General features: G+C 35.8%; 1 protein-coding gene and 1 long non-coding RNA gene across 2 annotated transcripts in view; one reads left to right on the plus strand and one right to left on the minus strand.

Annotated features, from left to right (window-relative positions):
• LOC140146057 (uncharacterized) overlaps positions 1–24,625 on the plus strand; it is a 273,862-nt gene that overhangs the window by 164,735 nt on the left and 84,502 nt on the right. The gene's annotated exons all lie outside the window — the stretch shown is intronic.
• On the minus strand, positions 302–6,348 carry LOC140171442 (roundabout homolog 1-like). Its single transcript, XM_072194706.1, has 7 exons — positions 6,285–6,348; positions 5,646–5,818; positions 2,328–2,478; positions 1,896–1,955; positions 1,471–1,536; positions 775–825; positions 302–372 (listed from the first exon to the last, which is right to left on the minus strand). The coding sequence occupies exons 1-7, from the start codon at positions 6,346–6,348 to the stop codon at positions 302–304; spliced, it is 636 nt and encodes a 211-aa protein (XP_072050807.1).

Below are 24,625 nucleotides of genomic sequence, written 5' to 3' on the forward strand. Positions count from 1 at the left end.
CCATAACTGCTCGCGAATTCGCAACCAGGGATATGGCCACACTATATTAATTCGTCGGCGTACTTTCTGATGTTGCATCTTCATTTCAACTGACTACTCACCACCAAAGCAAAAAAAAAAAACAACAACACATTGCATATAACAAATTTTATTCATTTTTGAATATTACCTAGTTTCAGGCAATGTTCATTATCTTGGCTGACTCTGATATTGTTTATGTTTTCTTGAGACATGTACATGTATAATTGTCACAAAATTTAATCATGAGATTTGATTTCTTTGAAATTGTGTGGTGTTTATGTCAGGCTATGGAAGGCCGATGAGGAAGGGGACGTTCACCAATATCTTGGACTAATGACGTGAAGCTGGTTTCTAACCAAGGAATACAAGGTGCAATGCACTTGGCATCAGATCAAGTGAGATGGCGTACTCTTGTGAAGACCACAGCAGCGCTACAGAGCACCACCTGACACACACAGAGAAAGAGAGAGAGATGTCAGGCTAATCACAGAGTGCACCTTCTGTAACATTTCAAAAATTTAATCTGAATTGTATAGTTTGGAATACCTGCAAAGATGGGATCTGAATGAGAAATTAATTTCAAGGCAAAGTCATGAGTGTAACCTTCTCAAGGGTAACAGAATCATGCATAAAAGTAACATCAATTCATTCTTCTTGAAATTGAAGCATCTACCACAGATGTAGTCCTCAGCTTGTATTCACAAAATAAGAAGTTAGGTTAAACAGATATATTTGAAGGTATCATGGTCTTACCAGTACGGACCACTTGCTTAGGAGTTGCTCCTGGAGATGGGGTTTCTTTACCTATAAAATATATGAGAGAATGTTTGTATTATTACCTTAACATACTGGTATCATACTGGTTCATTGAATATTAATATAAGAAATATTATAAGAAAAAAAAAACCAGATCCATAATTTGAGATAATGGAGCTACAAGTTATTAGATAAGAGTATGACATAACCAGAAGGCCCAAGGGACATATATTTAACTCATGTTCTCTCAACATACATGCAAGAACTGTTTTATGTCTATGGCGAGAGCTCTGATGTCACCAAAGGCCTTTGCAGACAAGTTTTTCTGCAGTGTGAAGCATTAACTGATAATACTTATGAAATATTCAACCATGAAGCAGCTATGTCGTTGCTAAATACAGACTCTGAAAAGATAACTTTTTAAGCTATGTGTATATGAAGCAGCTAGTTTTTCTATTATCTTATCATATATTAGAGTACACAATTGAGACTCCAGGTACAATGATTGAAAAATTAAGTTCAAGGTGGGGTCATGAGTGTAAGCTTCTCAAGGATAACTGAGTCATGCAATAAAAATATCATCACTTCATTTTTCTTGAAAGGGAAGTGTCTAGAATACTATAGTCACCAGCTTGTATTCACAAGATGTTAGGTTTAACAAATATATTTAAGAGTAACATGGTCTAAGCTTACCATAACGTGTTCCAGCAGGTTTAGGGCCCGGTTTAGGGACTTTTCGTGGAGATGTGCTTTCTTTACCTATAGGTTAGATGAGAGACATATTGTTGGATCTATATATTACTATCTTAAAATACAAGTTTTTCTGCTGTGTGAAGCAGTGATTTACTTCTGCAAATAATCAGCCATGAAGTAGCTAGCTTTTCTATTATCTCTTCATATAAAGAGTACACATTTGAGAAGAAATTGACTTCAAAGTGGAGTCGTAAGTGTAACCTTCTCAAGGATAACTGAGTCATGCAATATAAACTAACATCACTTCATTCTTCTTGAAAGTAAAGTGTCGACCCACAACAGAATATAGTTCTAATCTTGTATTCACAAAATATGAAGATGTTAGGTTTCGTAGATATGTTTAAAAGTAACATGCATGGTCTTACCAGTACTGCCTTGGGTTGGTCTTGGCAGGACAGGTTTTGCTGGAGATGTGGTTTCTTTACCTATAAAATAAATGAGAGACATGATGTTTGTACTACTATCTTAAAATACTGGTATCATACAATAATTATAATATACCTGATTAAAGAAGGAAAAAAACCCAATAGGAACGGCAACTGAATCATGCATAAAAACAACATATATTAATTCTTAAGACGATTGGTTGAACGGACCATGCCAAAGCCCAAATACTCAAATCAACACCATAACATAATGGCATCAAATAAACAATTTTATTTTGAGGAGTTAAACCGGTTATATTTAAATAATAAAACCTTTTGCCATGTTCTTGGTTTGGTGGCAATGAATCACATGTTGACTATTTATCTGACAGTTGTGAATTTTTGACTAAGAAATTGAAAACAAACTCTTACCAAATAATGAATAAGGAGGCAGTTCTTTAGCTGTAATTACATCTATTGGTTCACTTGCTTCTCCAACACCTGCAGCATTCACAGCTCGGATACGAAATTGGTACTGATTGCCTGGAGTCAGATTCTTAATGCAATAGCTGCTCTCACACACCTAAAGATTTTATTCAATTAGGAAAAAACAGAGAGTGTTATATTTATCACAATCTGATACAATCACAAGTTATAGGGTCATAGGCCAACAATTAGAGAGTTATTTATGCAGTAAAGATAGTGGCAGCATGAATGATAGGAATTTGATGTATTTTTGCCTAATTTGTAAAATAAAATGAATGAATGAAATAAATCCTTCATTCTAATTCCACTAAATCACCCAATGTGACTGAAAGACATATATATTTGCCAACATGCAGTTTGGCACAGAGAGTAATCTCCTTTTCATAGATATGCTACACATTGAAGTTGGGATACTGAAATATATAATGGTGCGTTTAGACGAGGAGACTTTGTGAAGCGAGTCGCTCTGGAATGTCTCCTCTGCCAGAATCGCCTCATGTAAACTCAGTGTTGAATGGGTAGTTAAGGACCCAAAAGGGTTATGAAGCGAGTTGAACCAGAATAGAACATGTTCTATTCTGAAGCGACTCGGAAGGGTCCCAAGTGGGCATATCAGTTTCACAACCAATGGGGTGCAGTGACTAGGGCAAAGGGACAATCTGGTCAGTATTAATAATAAATAACATTGTGAAATACAATAAGTAGGCCCAAGCATTACCATGAGACAAATTCACTCAGTTTTGTATCTGAAGTAATATAGGTCAAGCATGGGATACAACACCATTTGCAGATGATGAAATTGAGATTAATAAACAGTATATGTACAGGTTTAAAGAAACTGTAGGCCTATACAGATTTGACCAGTAACAATTGACCCATCTGATATATTTTGTTCACATTCATTTTCTCATAAAACACATAATATGCCAGCTAAATACTTATCCACTAGTGTTCTCAAAGGTCTATTTAACCCAGACCTCAGGAACTAACAAGTTGTTTGGTTGTGAAACTTTGAAAACTTGACTTTTTGGGGACTGTCCCTTTACATCCATTGTGCTGAACTGGTAATCACTTTTTGGTAGTTGACTCGTCTAAACTCAACTGTTGATTGTCACATAAATCTTGAAAACCCAGATGTTTATTCGTAAGCGACTCAAGTCTCCTCGTGTAAATGGACTTTGAGAGCACTGTTTACACATTTGCCCTCACTCAAGGGAAATGTAAACAAGAATAGTCCTTAAAAAGGACAAGCTCACAGCTAGGAGGTGGTAAAGCAATTGTGAATGATATGAAGTAGGACGTGAACTATATTTTTGTTTGAATTAAGAATGGAGCAGTGGCGTAGCAAGCACTTTTTCAGAGGGTGGGCAAAGGAGGGGCAAAGTAACTTCCAAGGGTGACAACTAAAAAAAGTACAATAAAGCCAAAAAATCTAAATATCGATGGGGGTGGGGGTGGGAATGACTTCTGACCATAAGCATGATGATAAAAAGCACATTTCTTTTAACATATCGACCTTTGTATTTAATAGTTCCATGGTCAAATTCAAGTCCCAAGATCGTGATCCATAAAACTAGTTATATACAGTTTCCAGAAAAATATAAGTCCAGGCGCTTTTGGGGACGGCGTTCACGTATATGGATACCGGCGTTCAAAAGACGTGGATTGTTCTGGTGTTATCGCAGGTGCGACTGTTGATGTTGTTGTAGGGTGCGATATTAGGCTGTGTTTGTATAGATGGTGGTAACATGGAAGAAGTTACAGCAGGGGGTACTGAGATGTGATCAATATGAAGACATTGTCGATGTCAGACATTTAAAAAAAATATTTTCTGTACAAAGACTACAAACTAGAAAATCACAAAGAGCTTAATTGAGAAAATATATAAAATCACACAAGTTGTTGAAAGTCTTCTCACTTCAGCGACATAGACCTACTCCCTGATTAACTCATGGTGCATGCTGTTGATCCCTTTTATAGAATTTAAATCATTCTGGGGGGTTCTTAGTGGTACAGGTGCCAATGTTTTGCTTAGTTGACAACGTAACCAATTGATTAAATAGTCATGTTGGTTGCATCCATGTCAAATTCTATACCGTTGGCCCAACAAGGCTGATAGGAGCTGCTACTTTCTTGCCATTCACTAAAAGATAATTCTTGAAACATTCCACACATGATTTCAAATTAGTCTTCCACAGAGCTGTTTCTATGTACCCAGCCATGATCATGATGATGTACTACAACAACTATATACACTGGTACATCATAAGTCTTTAAAGATAAAAACCTCTTGGCACCAAACAAACTGGTTGTTAATTTTGGGTTCATGAAGAAATACGCAAGTCAGATTTTACACTAATTTTACTAATTTCGAGCAGACTCTCACATCCCTGTTCTGAGCCAGCATCATTTTACAAAGATCACAAGCAGCTAGAGTGGATACATCTGTTGGCTTATACCTATTTTGGCCTAAAGGTCAATGTCCGAACTGGGGCAAGTTCGCCTAGCAACTAATAGGTTTAAAACCCTTGTTTGTTAAGGTTTCACTAGGATCCACAACATGCTCATCTATCAGGGGCACAGTTCTTTAACCCCAATTATTTGCACCTTCATATTGTATGACCTTTGAATTTTTGAGTAGAAAATCTCATACTCTTCAAGTTGAGGTCAAATTGTGCACTATGATTGTTTAATTGAGTTTATTGAACTATGCCATTGGGATGAGGCCATTGTAGTCCATAGTGTTTTAGCATGCCAGTAAGCTACAATTATTTACGCCAGTGTAGCGGCCGGTGAGTTTTGCCGTTTAACTGCTCAATTATTATGTTCCTACACCCCAAGTAGTTCGATTAATTCAGCTAATTATATCAATGTTAATCATTTCAAACAAGCACAAATTATTCATTGCGTGCTTATTTAGTGTTTTTCAATACATTTATACATTTTTTTCAAAAACATTACAAAGAAACCAGCAAAGTTTAAACTAATTAGAAAACTGAGCCAATCACTGGCTCCAACAGTTTCATTTCTTGGATACACAATCAGCAACTCTTCACAGCTAACGTTGCACACACACAGCACACATTTTTTAAAGAGCTAACATATACATTTCTGTGTAAGCAACGGTGTCATATTTCAATCAGTCTCTTCACTGAACTAGAGTGTCTCGCTTCCTAACTTTTCAAATGCTAGCCATATTTTAAGGTACTGTTCTGTAGGGTCTGGTCTAATCCAGGCAATACTCACTCTGTGAGAAAAACTAACCTTCTTGTTGACTTGAGACCAATTTCCTTTACTGATGTCACATTTCTCCACGATATATGCTGTCACTCTAAACTTGCCACTCTCTTGGTTTCCTTCAGGAGGTGACCAGGTAAGCTTTACACTTGTCTTGTCAATGTTCACAGCATTAGGGGTACTTGGTATACCAGGAAGATCTAATACATTCAAATCAAAGAAGATTATAAAGGGAATTAACTCAATTTGTCATTGAATCAAATCGTTGTAAATTTGTGTAATTCTGGCAAATGAATTTTAAACACCTTAAAGTAAACCCAATCTGCTAATAAATAGGTTATACAGACAACAAGGTCACTATTTTTTCTTTGACATTTCTGAAATACAACCTCACAAATTGTTGAGAGAAATTAAAGCTTTAAGATATAGGAGGGGGAAGTGTCGAGATGTTGGTTGATCATCTCAGCTAAATTACATCTTGATCTTGATTTAAAAGGATTTATTTCATTAACTTTTGTCATGCTCTCTCCTTGTACCATTGTCTTTTGCTATTTTTTCTTTGACATTTCTGAAATACAACCTCACAAATTGTTGAGAGAAATTAAAGCTTTAAGATATAGGAGGGGGAAGTGTCGAGATGTTGGTTGATCATCTCAGCTAAATTACATCTTGATCTTGATTTAAAAGGATTTATTTCATTAACTTTTGTCATGCTCTCTCCTTGTACCATTGTCTTTTGCGTTTATTGGGGTGCCAAATCCTTATCCAATCAAATTAATCGTGCCCACACACCATAAATTAGATAAAAGGAAATTTTAATTTAATTTTAAGTTACAACTGGCAACGCCAGGACATATCAGGAAGAATGAAAAGATTAATTTGGACTGAGAAAAAAGGAGAAAACACAGAAAGAGAGCGATAAAGAGGGAAGTGAACACATATCCTACAAGGATATATATAGCATTAGCTTTAAATATTTCTTACCCAATTTCACAAGTTTTTCTTCAGCCTGTTTGAACTCTGCTTCATCTATCTTGGTCTTAATTTTTATACCCACTTCTTCGCCAATTACGTCCTTTGTAAGCAATGCCCTATCTAGTTGTTTGTCCAAAGAGCTGTCTTCAGTACTTTGGAAAGTATCTTTTAGAACTATGACATCTGCACATTGGACACTATACTGGATAGAACCAGCAGGAATTGTAATGAACTTCACCAATGTACAGCCAAGAGGATTGAACGTATTGTTGACTAAGTTGGACAAGATTTGAGGCTTTAACATCTGTGAGAAGATTGTATCAATCATTTTGAGGTGGTCTACACTGCTTCCTTGAAGATCCATTTTTATTTTGATGTCTGAGAATAATAAAAAAAAATAGTAACATGTTGGAAACTAAATTGATCATTTAAAGGTGACTTATCCATAACATAAATTAGCCACATTACTGAACAAGTCATAAATAACATCAACCGAGAGTGAAAACAAAGGGTTTTACAAAAGGCAGCAGTTCCATATACAATGAAATAAACAGCACAAAATGAAAGTACACACTGTCTTGTTTGGAGGGTCTTAATTCTTTAAAACATGATGATTAACATGGAAAACGGTGGCTTTTTTTGACAGAAATAAGCAAACTAGGATGAAATTTTATCAGTTTTGCTCTTGTTTACGAGACCAGCACCTTAACCACGGGAGTTTCATAATTTGGCAGACTGGGAATTCAACCTATAAGCGGTCACTCAACCCTACCTCCTTCATACAAGTCAGACTTTGAGGACCAGAAGGATCAGGCAAGAGCTGATTTCAACCATCATAGCTGTCCCTAAGAACTGAGTCGCAGTCCCGTGAAGAAAAATGATGTTTTCTTGTTCAGGTGATACAATAGAAATAACATTATATAAGTTGCTTTTCTTAACATCTAAATAATGAAGAAGACGGACTATATATGCTTCACCCTAGCAGGGCGTAAGACAGTGGGAGACACAAGGATCTGAATTTATTAGTCATTTTACGTTCACAAAATAACAAGAGGTTATCAATTGGCATATTTAATTTTGCTTGACAAAACCAACAAGTTTTTACTTCCTATTCATCCATCTCATCGGAGGACTTCATCAGATCTGAGCATCTGATCCACTTTGCCGGGAAACTGACTTCCGGTTGTGTGTAGTCTCTTTGCCAGTCATACAGGTTTTGCTTTACAGACATATTTTTTATTTTGAAAGTAATGGTCTTACCATATTGTGTTCGTTTAGGGATGTCCGCTCCTGAAGCTGCACCTTTGTTACCTAGGATAGATGAGAGACACGATGTACTGGTTATTTGAATAATTATAATAAACCTGCTTTGATAAAGAGCGATATACTGGATGCTGTTGATGTGGAAAATGTTGTTTTCCTTGACCTATCTGCAGCATTCGATACCGAAATACAACACAAAAAGAAAGTCCTCTCTTATGTAACCCATCATAAATATAAGCCTGCTCATATTGTGTGACGATTTGATTGACATAGTCATGTGCAGCATCTTGTTAGCTCTTTAAACGCCTTTGCAACAAAACCTCTAAAAACTGACAAAGATTGATACTATATGAAATTTAGTGCATTTGCAAAATTGCACATTAAAAGAGGAGCACGCAGAGCTGTATGGGTGCAGATGAATTGCAGAGGGTGTCCATTGACATATAGCCTGAAACCAGCATTAGGTAATATCGATCACATCATGCCCTAGTATTCATCAGTAAAGCATTAAAGGGGGAAATTGGTTAGACAGTCTGAAGAATAAAGTCCACTAACTAGGGTCATGCATGTTAATGTGTCATATCACTTACCACCAATTACAAAATATAAACAATGCCAACACAAATTGACAACTTTATTTATTTATTTATGTATTTATTAAGGTATAAAACAATCCAGAAAGCAGGTCACAGACCTGATACGCCTGGGTAACAATTAAAAATATGTATAAAAACAACAGACAAAGCAACAACAAAATGCATTCAGTAGCATAACATTTAAAGGCAAAAAAGAAATCAGAGATTATTAAGGGGGTACTACACCCATTGATTTTTTTTGTGCATTTTTTTGCATTTTGTGAAGAAATTACAAAAAAAAATTGAACAAAGTGGTATGCAAAATGAAGGGGTAAATCTTCTCGTTTTATTGGTGGCATCGGTATCAACGTAGCTTACATGCTTTTAAAAGTAGAAGCCAAAAGGTGGTACATTGGTTAGACAGTCTGAAGAATAAAGTCCACTAGCTAGGGTCATGCATGTTAATGTGTCACATCACTTACCACCAATTACAAAATATAAACAATAACAATGCCAACACAAATTGACAACTTTAATTATTTATTTATTTATTTATTAAGGTATAAAACAATCCAGAAAGCAGGTCACAGACCTGATACGCCTGGGTAACAATTAAAAAATATGTATAAAAACAACAGACAAAGCAACAACAAAATGCATACAGTAGCATAACATTCAAAGGCAAAAAGAAATCAGAGATTATTAAGGGGGTACTACACCCATTGATTTTTTTTTGCATTTTTTTGCATTTTGTGAAGAAATTACAAAAAAAAAATTGAACAAAGTGGTATGCAAAATGAAGGGCAAATCTTCTCGTTTTATTGGTGGCATCGGTATCAACGTAGCTTACATGCTTTTAAAAGTAGAAGCCAAAAGGTGGTACATCACTGATGATTTAAATTCACTTCATTTTGGAAAGCTTACTATCAACAGATTTCGTTAAAATTTTGGATATGTGTTGCTAACACATTAGGGAAATAAAGTTGATATGTAAAATAGGAATAAGTGGTCCCTGATTTCTTTTATGACTTCATGAATTTGGTGCTCCACAACTATCAAAAAAGGAACTGGTTAAAATGCTTCTATTTTCAATGTTGAGCTATATTTTTAACTTGCGACATTATTTCACAGGAACTTAATTAAGCCATAGGTGACAGGTTACCACAACCATACTACAGCAATGTTGAAAAAAATTGTATTTCTTGTCACCTATACCACCATATTGGGTAGTTTTCCGTAAGCTTAACTTTTGTGATTTTGGTAACTATTTTATATTTATTTGTGAAATCCATCTCAACTAGGCATTCTTAATTGTACTCACCATTTACATCCCAAGGTATAGTATATCCACCTTGCACTTCTTGATATATATCCAGTTAAAGACAGAATATCAAAATTATGCCTCATTATGATATCATCACAGACTCTCACATGTGTATTCAAAATTGATGCTTAAATTTGACCTGAACCAATTGACCTATAACCTGACATACAGTGACCTAATAGCCTTTTCTTCTCCTAACAACACACTATAGTATTAAATTGACTAATGACTATGCATCCATTGTGTAAGTGTTTATTTAATTTATTCAGTGTTAATATTAACTGTTATTTTGCATGCACCACTGGATTTTCTATAGAGAGCATAACAAAGGATTTAATGTATTCTATTCATGTACCCTACTTGAACATGTTGAATGGAATAAATTATGGTTTGTTATGAAACATCCTAGTCTGAATTACTAGGATACAGTAAACAAAAAATATATAGGGCTAAAATGATTTACTAAAATGGTTTAAAAACACTTTGTGTGTAGATATATTTTATAACTTCAGGACATGAGGTGATGAACATATTTATGTACTTTATAAATTTGCAAGAAAAAAAAGAAGAGGGGTACTGATGAAAATCAGGGTATTATTCCCCCTTAAGATGCTGAACAACTTCAGGAATGGTAGATTACATGTACCTGGTTCGCTTACAGCGAGGAGGATCAATCTGCGGGGCATACCCAAGATTCCTACCGTGCTGATCACCTTTGGATTTAGGCAGCATTTGAGAATGTTTAGCAGACGCTTGCAAACCTTGGCCAAATCGCACCAACAGCTGATCTCTCCTCTCACATAAGGAAACCAAACCTAGTTTCTCCAAAGCAGCCCGATAAGATGTGTAGCTCTGGCCCAGGATGATACGACACGCCCGCTTCTGGATGAGCTCCATCTGCTCAGACTGTGCCTTGGAGATAGTATGCCATAAAGGGCTGGCATATTCCATGATATTTGATAGACCGAATGTACATTTGATAAACAGAAGATAAATCATCCCACAAAGCATTGAAGCGTCTCAAAACATAAAGCATATACATTCGTCTGGAGGCGCGAGAAATCATTGAATTGACTTGAGTAGTCCAACTAAGATTACTTTCTAAGGTGATACCAAGAAGTTTCATATTCTGAGTGACATCTAAAACAGATCCATTGAGAGTCAAAGGATTGAAGGAATGCTCCCTTTTCAAAAAACTGATGTGCATAATATGACATTTGGAAGGTTTTGGTAGCATGTCATTTTTGTTGCACCACTCACCTAAACCATCAAGATCTTTTTGCAGTTGTGAACAACCACCTGTCTTAGCATTTACAACTTCACGAAACGTCAGGTCATCAACATATTTCCATTTCAGGGGGGCTTCGGATGCAGCATCATTGACCATGGCGGAAAAAATGATCGGACCAAATTTAGTGCCCTTAAGGCACTCCTCCCGAAATAGATTGACATGCTGATGACCTGCCTTTGATTCTAACAGATTGGGTGCGATTACACAAAAAGCTACTAATGACAGGAATAATACTAGGGCGAATACCTAAATCAATTAACTTCTGAACAGCAATATTGTGATTAATCCTGTCAAAGGCTTTACTAAAGTCAACAGCTGCATAATGGCCAGCCTCATCAATACCTATAAGAACAGTGTCTACAACATCCACTAGATAGTGAGTAGTTGAGCTGTCCTTCACATTACCGTACTGAAGTTTATCAATGTGAGGGTAAAAGTCGACCATAGTCCACTCAGCCAGAAAGCTCTCAAAGATCTTACCGTTGAGGCAGGTAAGGCTATAGGCCTTAGTTGATCAAGGCTTTTTGCATTAGATGTTTTAGGTATCGGAGTTATTGATGAGGTTTTCCATACTGCTGGGAACACACCTTGGTTTAAACAACAATTAAATATGTGAGTTAATGGCTCAGTTAGTTCAAAAGCAAACTCCTTTGTGACACGCGGTGGAATGTCAGCCGGATGCGTGGACTTGTTAGATTTTATGTTACGTAATTTTTTGTTAACTTCACCAGGTGATATGCGGGGCGGAGGTAGGGTAGGACAATAAGCGGACATGTTTCTAAGGTCAAGCGGGGGTAACTGGTTACAAATATCAGCAAAATGATTGTTGATTGCTTCAACGATAATAATTTTAACATATTTGTGCCATTTAACTGGTTGGTTACAACGTAACCCATCGATGTTCTTATTGTAAAATTTGGTTTTTGCGTTGACTATCTCACGTTGCACTTTGTTACGTAACTGCTTATAGGTGTCCATATTCCCACACATATATGCTTTATGACGCTGGTTTATTAACCGCTTTATGGATTCAATCAGCCAGGGTTTGTCATCCTCCCTGTGTTTGACACATTTCTCAGGAAAATGAGTATGAAATTTTTCCAACAAGATAGAGTTCTTCTAAAACAGATGCTTTCTCATCAGCGCTTTCAACAGCATAAATCACTTCCCATTTTTCAAGAGTTATCCACTGCCCAAAGCTGCGAATTGAAGAGTCAGTTATAGGATGCACATACAAACGATCAGCTTTAGGTTTGCGAACCGAAGGACAATAGGGCCATGGACATATACCACAATTAAGTACATCTATTAGTTAATAAATATACTTGTGGTATGTCATATTTGTACCAAGACCAAGGCTAATAGGCAGTAAAATGTTACTCCTGTTGACAGATGTGTCAATTCCACTTTAACAATCCATGTATTTAAAATTAACAATGAGTCAATTAGCAGTTCCATGTCCACAGGAATTTCAAGCTAATACAATTTTACACGAGAGCGTACTACTACTAACCACCATCAGGGTTCGAACCCATAACCTCTCGCCCCATAGCCGAATGACTTATCGGTTGAGCTAACTTGACTGTTACAAGGATCTGTCGGCAAATTACTTTGTTCGCAATAGATACACTCCTAGCATTATAGTGTATAGCCAATTGGAAAAAAGATTTGAGATGCTGAGAGTGTATTGATAAATTTTTAATGCACTCCATGCAAATACTAAGTTCAGTGGTTGTTTAAAATGTGTTTTATTACCAGGTCCAATTCATTCATTACCTCAGGGGTATCTATTCCTGAGTGGATTACAAGTGATTATATAAAGCTTTCTAAAGATAGGGATCATTACTATGCAAAAGCACACAAATCCAATAATTCTCATGATTGGGTGATGGCTAGAAAATTAAGAAATGATGTTAATAAACTTAATAAAACATTGAAGAAAAACTATTGCAATGATGCTATCAATAATAATATAAATGATTCAAAGAAATTATGGGGTACTATAAGAAAATTAATTCCTAAAAATGTGTCTTCTGCTACTAATGTTCAAACTAAGGATGGTTTTACTTCTAATGATGCAGAAACAGCCAATCAGTTTAATAGTTATTTTACTTCAATTGGTAATACCTTGGCTGATAAGTTTAAAAATGATGGTTGTAATAATGTTAATGTTTTGTCTAATAATACTGGGGATTACATGTATGAAGATTTTCAATTTGATATCATAACCCCAGATTTCATCTTTGATCAACTTTGTAACTTTGCAAATAATAAGTCTTCTGGTATTGATAACTTAAGTATTAAACTCTTGAAGATAGCTGCTCCAGTAATTTGTCATCCTCTTGCATATATTTGTAACCTTTCCATGTTCACATCTACCTTTCCCAAAGAATGGAAGAAAGCAAAGGTTACACCTATATTCAAGGGTGGTAATAAAAGTGATGTCAGCAACTTTAGGCCCATTTCAGTTCTTCCCTGTATTTCAAAGATTTTAGAATGTGCTGTGCATGATCAATTATATAATTATCTCACATGTAACAATATTTTGAATCCATGTCAATCAGGTTTCAGGAAAAGTCACAGTACTAACACTGCTCTTTTAGATGTAACAGATCATATTCTAAATAATATAAACAATGGTAAAGTTACAGGTTCAATTTTCTTAGATTTAAAGAAGGCATTTGATACGGTGAACCATGATCTTCTTATTTCTAAACTTAAATCATATGGTATTAAAGGTAATGCAATTAACTGGTTTCACTCTTATCTTAATGGTAGATCTCAGGCAGTAAATATAAACTCTACCCTTTCAGATTTTAAGGAAATTGGTATCGGTGTTCCTCAAGGATCAATCTTGGGACCATTATTATTCATTGTATTTGTTAATTCTCTACCTGAATCTATAAATTCTAACTGTAAGTGTGTGATGTATGCAGATGATACAACTCTTTTACTTAGTTCATCTGATCCCAATATTCTGCAAAATGATCTTAATGCTAACCTGAATAACATTGCTGATTGGTTCCAGGCCAACAATTTAACTCTAAACATAAAGAAAACTAAACTGATGTTATTTGGAACAAGACAAGCTCTTCATAAGTTTAACAATGTTTCTCTTGTCTATGGAAATGAACAAATTGAAAGAGTGGAAAAGTTTAAATATTTAGGAGTTACCTTTGATTCACATCTATCATGGAATGAACATGTTACTTATTTATCTTCTAACATATCTAAACGCATTGGAGTCATTCGTAGAGTAAAGCATTACCTTCCATGGAAAACTGTCAAAATGCTTTCGCAAGCCCTCGTCTTTCCTCATTTTGACTACTGCAGTTCTGTTTGGTCCAATTTCAGTGCCTGTCACAATAATGAGCTCCAGATTTTGCACAATAGACTGGCCCGTGTTTTGCTCTCTGCAGACATCAGAACTTCAGTGGACAGTATGATGAAAGACCTGGACTGGGTTAAACTTGGCTGTAGATGGGAGCATCAATTACTTATTTTAACTTTTAAATGTCTCACACACATTGCTCCTGAGTATCTTTCTTCAAATTTTATTTTCACTCATTCTACTCATTCCAAATGCACAAGGGGTCAAGCGCAAAACAGTTTGGTTGTTCCAATATGGAAAACCTCTTCTGGAAAGAAAACCTTCCTTTATAGATCTTCAGTTGCTTGGAATAAGCTTCCTCCCAATCTTCGTGTCAATTTTAATTCAATGAGTTTGGGTGAATTTAAAAATGCAATTGGTCTGTAAGTTTTGTATAATAATCTGAGCTATATATTGTTTTGTATCATGTTTAATTCCTTCATTTTGTAATATATATATTTCTTATATTCTTATTATCATGTTTATGTATATATATAAAATCAGGTCTTCCAGGGAGACCAGTACATTTGTATTGATGGAATTTCCTGAATAAATAACGAATAAATAAAATAAAATAATATTCATATGGCCGTGTGTCCTGAACTCACCACCCTTATAGCGTTACATCACAAATATTATGAATTTTTATACCAATCGAGTTTCTAATTAGATTATCTCCACAATTATCAATCCTAAACTAGCAAAAGTATACCTTTTTGGAAAGCTGAAGGCATAAGCAATTCACATATATACCTTTCAACTCATTATACAGGGTGACCTTCAAGTTATATAGGGTGGAATAAAAAAGATTCAGATAAAAAATGGGATACTTAATGCATTGCTTATTACCAACTTGCAGTAATAAACTGGAAGTAAACAACATTCATTTGCTAGCATGAAAGTTCATCTGTGTTGGTAGACATCATAATTTATGATTTTAAACTTTTGATCTCAACACAAGATTCGGAATGTATAAGCAAGTGGGTTAAAAACTGCTCTGATCGATTGCTCAACGACTCGGAACTGTTAGTCCTGGTTAAAGGACTTAATTTTGCTGTTACACCCGCGAAATTACCAGTTGTGGACATTATCACATCGACTGAATCAGCTTGCCGGAAGCTACCGGCAGGTGAGGCTAGCGAACTCAGAGCCAAAGTTGTCAATCTGATTAGTCGCCCCAATTGCAATAAAATCGATTCTAATCTGCCTAAAGAGGAACGTGAAGCTTTACAACAACTTCAAAAGGATACCACGATCCAAATACTACCAGCGGATAAAGGTAGACTTGTTGTTATTCTGAACTCAGAGGATTACCATCGTAAGTGTGAACAACTTCTTTCTGACACCAACACTTATAAGAACTTGGGTAAAAGAGATCCAACAAATAAATATAAGAAGGAACTTATATCTGTACTTCTTGATGTTGAGAAAGAAGGTGGTATTAATCGTGTAGAATACAGGCAGTTGTATCCCACCACTGAAACTTCGCCAAAATTCTACAGTTTACCTAAAATCCATAAGAAGGACATTCCTCTGAGACCCATTGTCAGTAGTATTGGGTCGATCACTTACAACTGTGCAAAATTACTTGCTGACATTTTGTCACCTTTAGTTGGCAAATCAATCCATCACGTTGTCAATTCGCAGGTTTTTGCTGATTTGATTAAGAACGAGAGAGTTGAAGAGGATGAGGAACTAAGATCATACGACGTCACAGCTCTCTTTACTTCAGTGCCAGTTGACAAAGCGCTTAAGATTATCTTAGCTCGATTGGAACTTGCCCACGCAGAAATTTTTATGTCAAATATATATCAAAAGTATATCAAAAATATGTTAAATGGCATGTTGATACAAATTTGATATATCAAAACCCCGGATCAAAACTATGTCAAATAGATTTTGACATATATTTGATTGTATCAAATATGTGTAAAAAAAATTGAAGTATGTCAAAACTATGTCAAATTTAACTTAGATTCTCAAATGAAAAATATGAGGGTCAAATTTGTGTCAAAATTGTGTCAAATCTGTGTCAAATTTGACTTATAAAATTTTTTGTATGTCAAATTTGTGTCAAATTTTACTTAGTCATTTTCCTGATAATTTCAGTGTGTCAAAAGTATGTCAAATCCAACTCAGAAAAAATTTTTGTATGTCAAATTGGTGTCAAATTTTACTTAGTCATTTTCATGATAATTTCATTGTGTCAAATTTGTGTCAAATTTTACTTAGCCATTTTCTTGATAATTTCATTGTGTCAAAATTGTGTCAAATCCAACTTATACATTTTACTGATCAAATGCATGTACATTGTAAAATGAAACATTGTTTTATCTTTTTTTAACATCATTGAATTTTTAGAATATTAATCAAACATCATGATCGGTAGAGAATATGAATTTAATGACCGCATAGAATATTCACTGTTTATCATGGTTTATTGAAACTACATATCAAGACATAAGATCAAGATCTGACATGATAGCCTATAAGGCTTTGTATAATGTGAAAAGAAACTGAACAAAAAGGTGTTGTTAAAATGAGCAAAATGTAAAAAATATGGGGTCATTGGGTGAGAACATGACTTTTTTTTAAATGGAATCTTTGGATGAGAACCGAAACAGCGCCACAGAAACCTCGAAAATCGAATTTCTAGTTCTAAATGGCTTCAAATTTCTTTGTTTTTTCAAAATAAGTAACAAAATCAGTGAGAAATGAAAGTTGCTGTTCAAATTGAACTTGTAAGGGTCTTTGGGTGACAGATCAAATGGAAAAATAGGGGGTCTTCGGGTGACAGAGCATGTGTTCGTAAAAAAATATGGGGTCTTTGGGTGACAGCGATGCTGAAAAGGGGGTCTTAACAGCCCTACATACGCGTCACCTCCAAAGTTGGAGTGCCCCCCGGGATCGATCAGCCCCGTAGAACAGGGGGACTTTTTGTCGCCTAATAATAACTTTGGTAAACTTACTGTTGGGCAGCAGGTGGATCTGAAGAAGAAATTGAAGAAAAATCAAAATTTAGATCACTGTGTTAAAAATATTACAAAGGAGTTTAAAATTATAATTCATCACCCAGTGCAGTACTTTGAATTGACCAGGTACTCATGAGCACTACAAAATTAAAATGTTGTAAACATCACTGTATTAGATTCTATTACACATTATTTAAATATTTATTATCATCTGAAATTACAGCTATCAAAGAAAGTTACTTTGCATGCCATTAATAACATACTTAGATGCGCTAAACATAATTGTAACCAAACACAGTTTTTAAAATATTAGATGATTCATTTAATAACTGATCCTCAAGGATCCTCAAATTTTAATAATTGCTTTTGTAAATATCGGTCCTGATTGCCACTAAAATTGGCAATAAATATCAAGAATACCTTGAATACCCATTAAACTAAATTATGTATATTTAAGAACAAAATTATTAAAATAATTGACAACTTTGATCATAAGCCCAGGTTATGATGGAACATGATGGAATGGTTTTTTGGCAGCCATTTTGAATATGGGTTGGACCCAAAAATTCTTATTCAGCACCCTAAGAAGTACATAAAGAAACATTTTCAAAACTTCGCCCCCACGTGAGACTAATGGTATACTTAACTGTAATTGTGCTTTCCCTCTATGACTTTCACCTTCCTATGAAGATATTTATCTACTTGCTCCAAAGTCTCCATAAATAAAGCATACTTAAATTCAGGCTTGAAACGTAGTTGATCCAGCAATGCTATAACTTTCTCTGCATCCGTTTTTTCACTCATTATTTTCTGGACATCGTCTTTATCTAGTACACCTTTCTGTTGCAGACAGATCAATATTTCTTCCGGCTTTAATTTATCACATAAAACGTTTGTAGACTCTTGTAGAACAGCTTGCATAAGCTTTAAATTTGCCATCGTCTATCTGAATTTAATAATGATAAAATAATAATAATATTAATGATGATTATACCCAGGAATGAAAAAGGCCTAAAAAAATTGCAATGCCCTCAGAGCCCCAAAGTTCACCACAAAATACTATGGTAAAGAGTGTTTTAGAATTGTTTTTTAATACATTACAGTTGTGCAGTACAAACTACAAACAGGCAAAACATTTTTACAACATTTTGTTGATTTTTAGGGTCGGTCAAAAAGGGCAATACAATCTGTCTTTTATTAAGAGCCAGTCTCCCTTTGGTACAATGTACATAATTTTTATTAGCACCAACAACTCACATGTAAAATATGAGCGTGCACAGCGCCCTCGTTCAGCTTGAAAAAATTCTTGAAATTTCAGCCTCTCTGAGCCTTACTTGCAAATAGTAAACTTTGGAGGTGCATAACATTGTGCGCCATCATCATCCCAACCTGCATTTTGCATTTTTTTAAAGTACCAAATGGTTACCTTACAAAAACCAAGAAAAAAAAGGGATCTTGATGGCGCACAAAATCAGCAAATCCAATGATTTGATGAAAAGCGCCCTCGTGCAAACTTCAAAGCATCATAACAAGCTGCGCCATCAAGATCACAAGTCCAAACAAGTTTGAAATTAAAGACCTCCATGGCAAGTTTCATTTTTCAGCAAAATTTTTTTTGGATTTCGTTGGCGCACCGAGTTAACAGAGGTCAAAGGTCAAAATTTCCTATTTTCGCACATTTTTGCACTCCTGTATTATCGCGTGCCAACGTCACCTGACTCTCCAAATAGCATGGAAATGCTCAATTGACCACATTATGACCTTGATATGCCTTTAAATTGTGGGCGCTTAATTGTGATCACATCAAGCAAAGTTTCACGACAATCTATGACTTTTTTGCGCTTACATCTACCATGTTTCATGACAATCCAAAAGACCACCAATAATGGGAAATGCACCCTTAAACAACAAACCAAACATTAACTCCTATCCTAACATTTTCTGTCAATTCTCTAATTTATAACTCCAAAATTTTCTGTGGCTCGCATCAGATCAATTTAGGGATCTTTTAGAGCTGAAATTAAGGGTCTTTCAGTGCGCTGTTTTGGTCAAATTCATATTGAAGTCCCAATGGTTACCACTCTACAAGTTCACTCACCCATTACTGATAGTAGTCAAATTCTTTAATGAAATAATAACAAATAATCTACATAAATAACTAACTCACCTGTGGTTATTTTTTCTTATTCCATGTATTCCCAGATTAAATCAATTAGCACCTTATTCCAATGTGAGATATCTGTAAATGAAATATGCGGAACTATTGCAAATGGATATGTTAAACTCACTAAATAGGCGAAGAGCGTACCAGGGAGCGTACCCTACAGTTGAATGATTTTCAATAACACATTGCTAGAGAAGATATCTTGCCCTTCCCAGAATCCTTTGTAACATGAAGCATCACCTCATTAATGCAAATGACACTCCTTTTACTTTGAACATGTTCCCTTGTTTTCATGTGGAGAATATTTGGGGGGGGCAAAGGGTGCAGAACCTCCGGCTGGTGGGGGGGCATTTTCACCTAATTTTGGCTAAAAAGTGGCTTTTCACCCCTCTTTTCAATATTTCTGGGGGGGCAGAGCATGCCCCCCCCCCATATTGCCGCCACTGAGAATAGACAGTTGGCTAAATATGGGTCAATAAGCAAGAAATCTGGATGTGCTCTGTTCAGGTACTTTTCGTCACTATCTACCCATGTTGCACTAGATAGCAAAGCAGCACAGAAATTGGAATAGAAGAAATGCATTGTGGGAAGTCAGTGAAATATATCTTCCCTGATACACAGCAATACTACAGGTCACTGATTCAATTGCCTTCAGAAAGCAGCTTGGTATAAACACAAATAAAACAATACATTACAGGTAATCCACAACTTTGTGTCTGAGTTTTACACAATACAGTGTCAAAATAAGTTTCAACAGACTTTATTTATATGACTTGGAAAAATTCAGGTTCAAGGTTATTTCCTTATACATTAATTTATATTCACTCGGATTTGTATTTCATATTTTATATTCACTCGGATTTGTATTTCATATTTTTAAACAGCCTCGTATAATTCTCCCATTTTTAAGGGGTTGGTCACCCATCTTTGTACAGTATTTTTGTGGGGCTTGAGCACATCAGACATATCGAATTGCATTCTGAATACGAAGAATGTGTCCTTCTGATATCGAATTTTGATTTTTTTGATATTTAACAGTCCTACATAGGCATACAGAGAAAATTCCATTACCACGTGAATTGGGGATGATTTGAAGTGACCTCCACTTGAGATGAGTCTGGTATTTATTCCTAGCTATCATTTGAAATGAGACACATGTAGCAGCCGACAAGTGCATCGTTTTGATATGGATGGACACAAATGATATTTACTTAAAGTGTATGTAAAGCCGACGATCATGAAAATTTTGACTTTTCGCATTAAAAAGTACATATTTTTCTAAAAATGTGTATTTTCAATACAAAAGGTCAAAATTTTCATATGATCGTCGGCTTTTCCTCCCAGCTAATATAATTGATGTCAACATTGTTCTGTTGACCTACAAACACAACAAATTTGACTGATTTCATGCGCGTATTTTGGGGGGGGCTTTGGGGGCGCCAGGTCCAAGCCGGGGGCGGCAAAATCGAAGGGGCAGCGGGAAGAAGAAGGGGTGGCAAAAAGATGGGCGGCGCAAGAAGAAGGGGTGGCAAAACAAAGCTAGTAAAAGAAATAACCGCCCGATAAAAACACTGGTCATAAATTTCCAAAGCATACGAGATAAGGTAGCCGAGCTTACGGTGTGCCTGCCCAGCTAACCAAATAACGTTCTCAAAACGTTCTGAGAAAGTACCGTTGACGTTTTCTAGACGTTTCGATAAAACGTTTTAAACACGTAATTTTGTTGAAGGTTTTTTACGTTCTAAAAACGTTATTAAGAGACGTTCTAAAAACGTTTTCACAACGTAAACAACGTTTTAAAAACCTTTCTTTCAGTCACCCAGGACGTATCCAGGACCTACAGAAAACGTATCGGACGTTGGAGCACGCAACAAACGTCCTACGAACGTTGTAGAAACGTCCAAAACGTCCTGAAAACGTTATAGGAACGTAAAAAACGTATTGTATATTTTGTTTTTTATTGCAGGACGCACTTATGTTACGTTTCTACTACGTATTTAGAACGTTATAATGACGTATTGAAAACTTGTATTAGTACACTTTACAAAAGTACCAAAAATATCATACATAATATACAAAACTATAGGTCCGGCTTCTAGAAGAAAAAACGCGGTCCATGGCAGTTTTACAGTGACCAAGTGACGAAAACTCCGGACGAAAACTGTAGTATAAACACGAGAACCGTTTGTAGTGATACGTCTACCATGATGATGATAGTATTCACACCAAAGGTAATACGTATGACCTCAACAGTTACGTGTTCGACAGCAGCAGCAGGTTCTTTATTTTACCGGCAGGAATATCCGCATGATCCCGGGAAAATATACACGATAAGCAGAAACACATCCCTGTATGACAATACCTGTTTGGGATAATTATTATGTTTGCACCTTAATAATTCCGCCAATACATGTACCAACAAGACACTTGCATTACAAACACTACAACACACTTTCCGTTTTCACAGGGAAATGGTTAGTCGGTAACACAAATCAAGGAAAAAAACATCACTATAGGCCTACCTGAAAATGTCACTTCTTGGAAAACGTTGATGCTTTGATAATATATATAGAGGAATTATTCCCGGAGCCATGTATTACAGTGAGATTCCGGCATGTTAATACAGTTGATACATACACGTTGTACACAGTACTGTACTGCTTTGGTGAGTGACCGTTAAGGTCAAGTTCAACCTGTTGCATTCTTTCCATATTCTGCGTGGGTGCTATTATAGTCTTGCTCTTGAGGTCAAGACACAAAGTGAAAGTGTATGTGTATAGGCACATATACACCGTTTTCATGGGACCATTTGAAATCTTTAACTTCCCTTTCACTTTTTGAAATGTTTGTGTTCTACGTGTACATATAGGCCTATAGAACTATGCATGAGTATATAAATACAAAATCGCAATAATTATTTAATATATTGACTCATAGGCCTATGCAAAATGCAAATAAACGCGTCATCTTCTTGTACACGTTTATGAATAAATTAAAATCAAATTTCTACTTGTAGAATTTAAATTCTTCTTTTAGGCCTACATTCTATTGTACATTTCCAATATTCTATTGATAAAGAAACGTTTAACAGACGTCAGCATAATATGTTTTGAGAAAGTTGCAGGCGAATGTTTTATACACGTCGCGAAATAACGTTCATTTTATAACGTTCACAACACGTCCTGTGAACTTACAAATAAAACGAAATTAAAGCTTCAACATTATAACCAAATCGCAACGTTTTAAACACGTTTTAAGCACGTTTTGGAAGACGAAGACGTAAAAGACCTAACCAGAACCTAACAAAAACGTTTTGTAAACGTTTTGTGTTTGCTGGGTGGAAACAGACTGAAACACATGACCCGGATGTTGTTATCGGTACCGAAACTTGGTTGGGTCCCATACCCAAAGTAATGAGGTTTTTCCATCAAATTACACGGTTATTAGAAAATACAGGAAACCAAATCAGAAAAACCAGAAATTTTATGGTGGCGTGTTAATTGCTATTAAAAATGATATAATCGGTGTGCATAGAGCTGATTTAGACACTGATTGCGAGGTTCTTTGGGCTCAAATTGAAGTTGTTGGTGCCAAACCGATCATCATCGGGGCCTTTTATAGGCCTCCAGACTCAGATTTGGCGTACCTGAGTAAATTTAGAGAATCCATTGATAAGATCAATAAAAACCAATTTGGCCATGTTTGGATTGGGGACGACGTGAACTTGGGTGACATTCATTGGCCAACCCAGACCGTCAAACCCGGTGGCCAAAAAATTGCTCTGTGTAAAGAGATGATAAATCTGGCCAATGACTTTGGGTTGGACCAGCTCATTGATAGACCAACAAGGAAGAAAAAAACCTTAGACCTTTTCTTCACCTCAAATCCTACTTTGGTTGTCAAGGCAACAACCGTCCCTGGGATGAGCGATCACGACGGCATTCCATCAGTCGTTATAGATATTTGTGTTAAAAAATCAAAACCGCACCCTAGGAAGGTGTTTATGTACCACAGAGCTAACACCGAAGGTTTGAAGGCAGATGCACTGAAGATTAGTGAGGAATTTGAGCGTAAAAATCTTACAGTGACGGATGCAGACGACCTATGGTGTGAGTTCAAGGTTAAGGTGCAAACATCAATTGAACAACATGTTCCTTTAAAAATAGTAAGGAAAAACAACATAACCCCTTGGATATCGCAAAAAATCAAGCGATATCAGAGATGTAAGCAGAGAGCGTACAATACAGCAGTTAAGAGAAACACACAGGAGGACTGGAACAAGTATTATGAATTAAGAAAGTTTGTCAAAAAAGAAACAAGAAGAGCTTACAGAAAACACATTCATGATACATGTTTGGAGTCTACAAAACAGCTTTATAGTTTTATTAAATCATTAAACAATGATAATACAGGAATTTCTGCCCTGAGAGAACCATCATTGGGGAACTTGGTTTCTGAAAGCAAACAAAAAGCTGACATTCTAAACAGTCAATTCATGTCCCAATTCACTCAGGAGGATTTGAAAAATATGCCTGAAATGCCTGATAGTGAAATCCCTTCTATGCCGGATTTTGAGATCAACGAAGAAGGAGTGATCAAGTTGCTTGAAGAACTGAATCAGAACAAAGCAACAGGCCCAGACGGAATTTCCGCTAAATATCTGAAATTAACCGCAAAAGAAATTGGTTTGGCTTTAAAAATCATTTGCCAGCTTTCTTATGATAGTGGAATTGTTCCCAGTGACTGGCTGATTTCAAACATTTCTCCAATTTTTAAAAAAGGGGACAAGACAAACCCACAAATTATAGATCTGTAAATCTAACTTCAGTTAGCAGCAAGGTTTTTGAACATATCCTAAAATCTAACATCATGAAACATCTGGATAGACATGGTATCTTGTGCGCAAATCAACATGGTTTTCGCAAAAACCATTCTTGCGAGACTCAGTTAATTAACACAATACAAGAAATAGCTACCCACCTTGATCAAAAACAACAAGTGGATGTTATAATCATGGATTTCGAAAAAGCGTTCGATAAGGTGCCGCACCAACGCTTGCTACTGAAGTTGGAT

The sequence above is a fragment of the Amphiura filiformis genome, chromosome 2, assembly GCF_039555335.1.
Source record: "Amphiura filiformis chromosome 2, Afil_fr2py, whole genome shotgun sequence".
In the NCBI taxonomy this organism is placed as follows: domain Eukaryota; kingdom Metazoa; phylum Echinodermata; class Ophiuroidea; order Amphilepidida; family Amphiuridae; genus Amphiura; species Amphiura filiformis.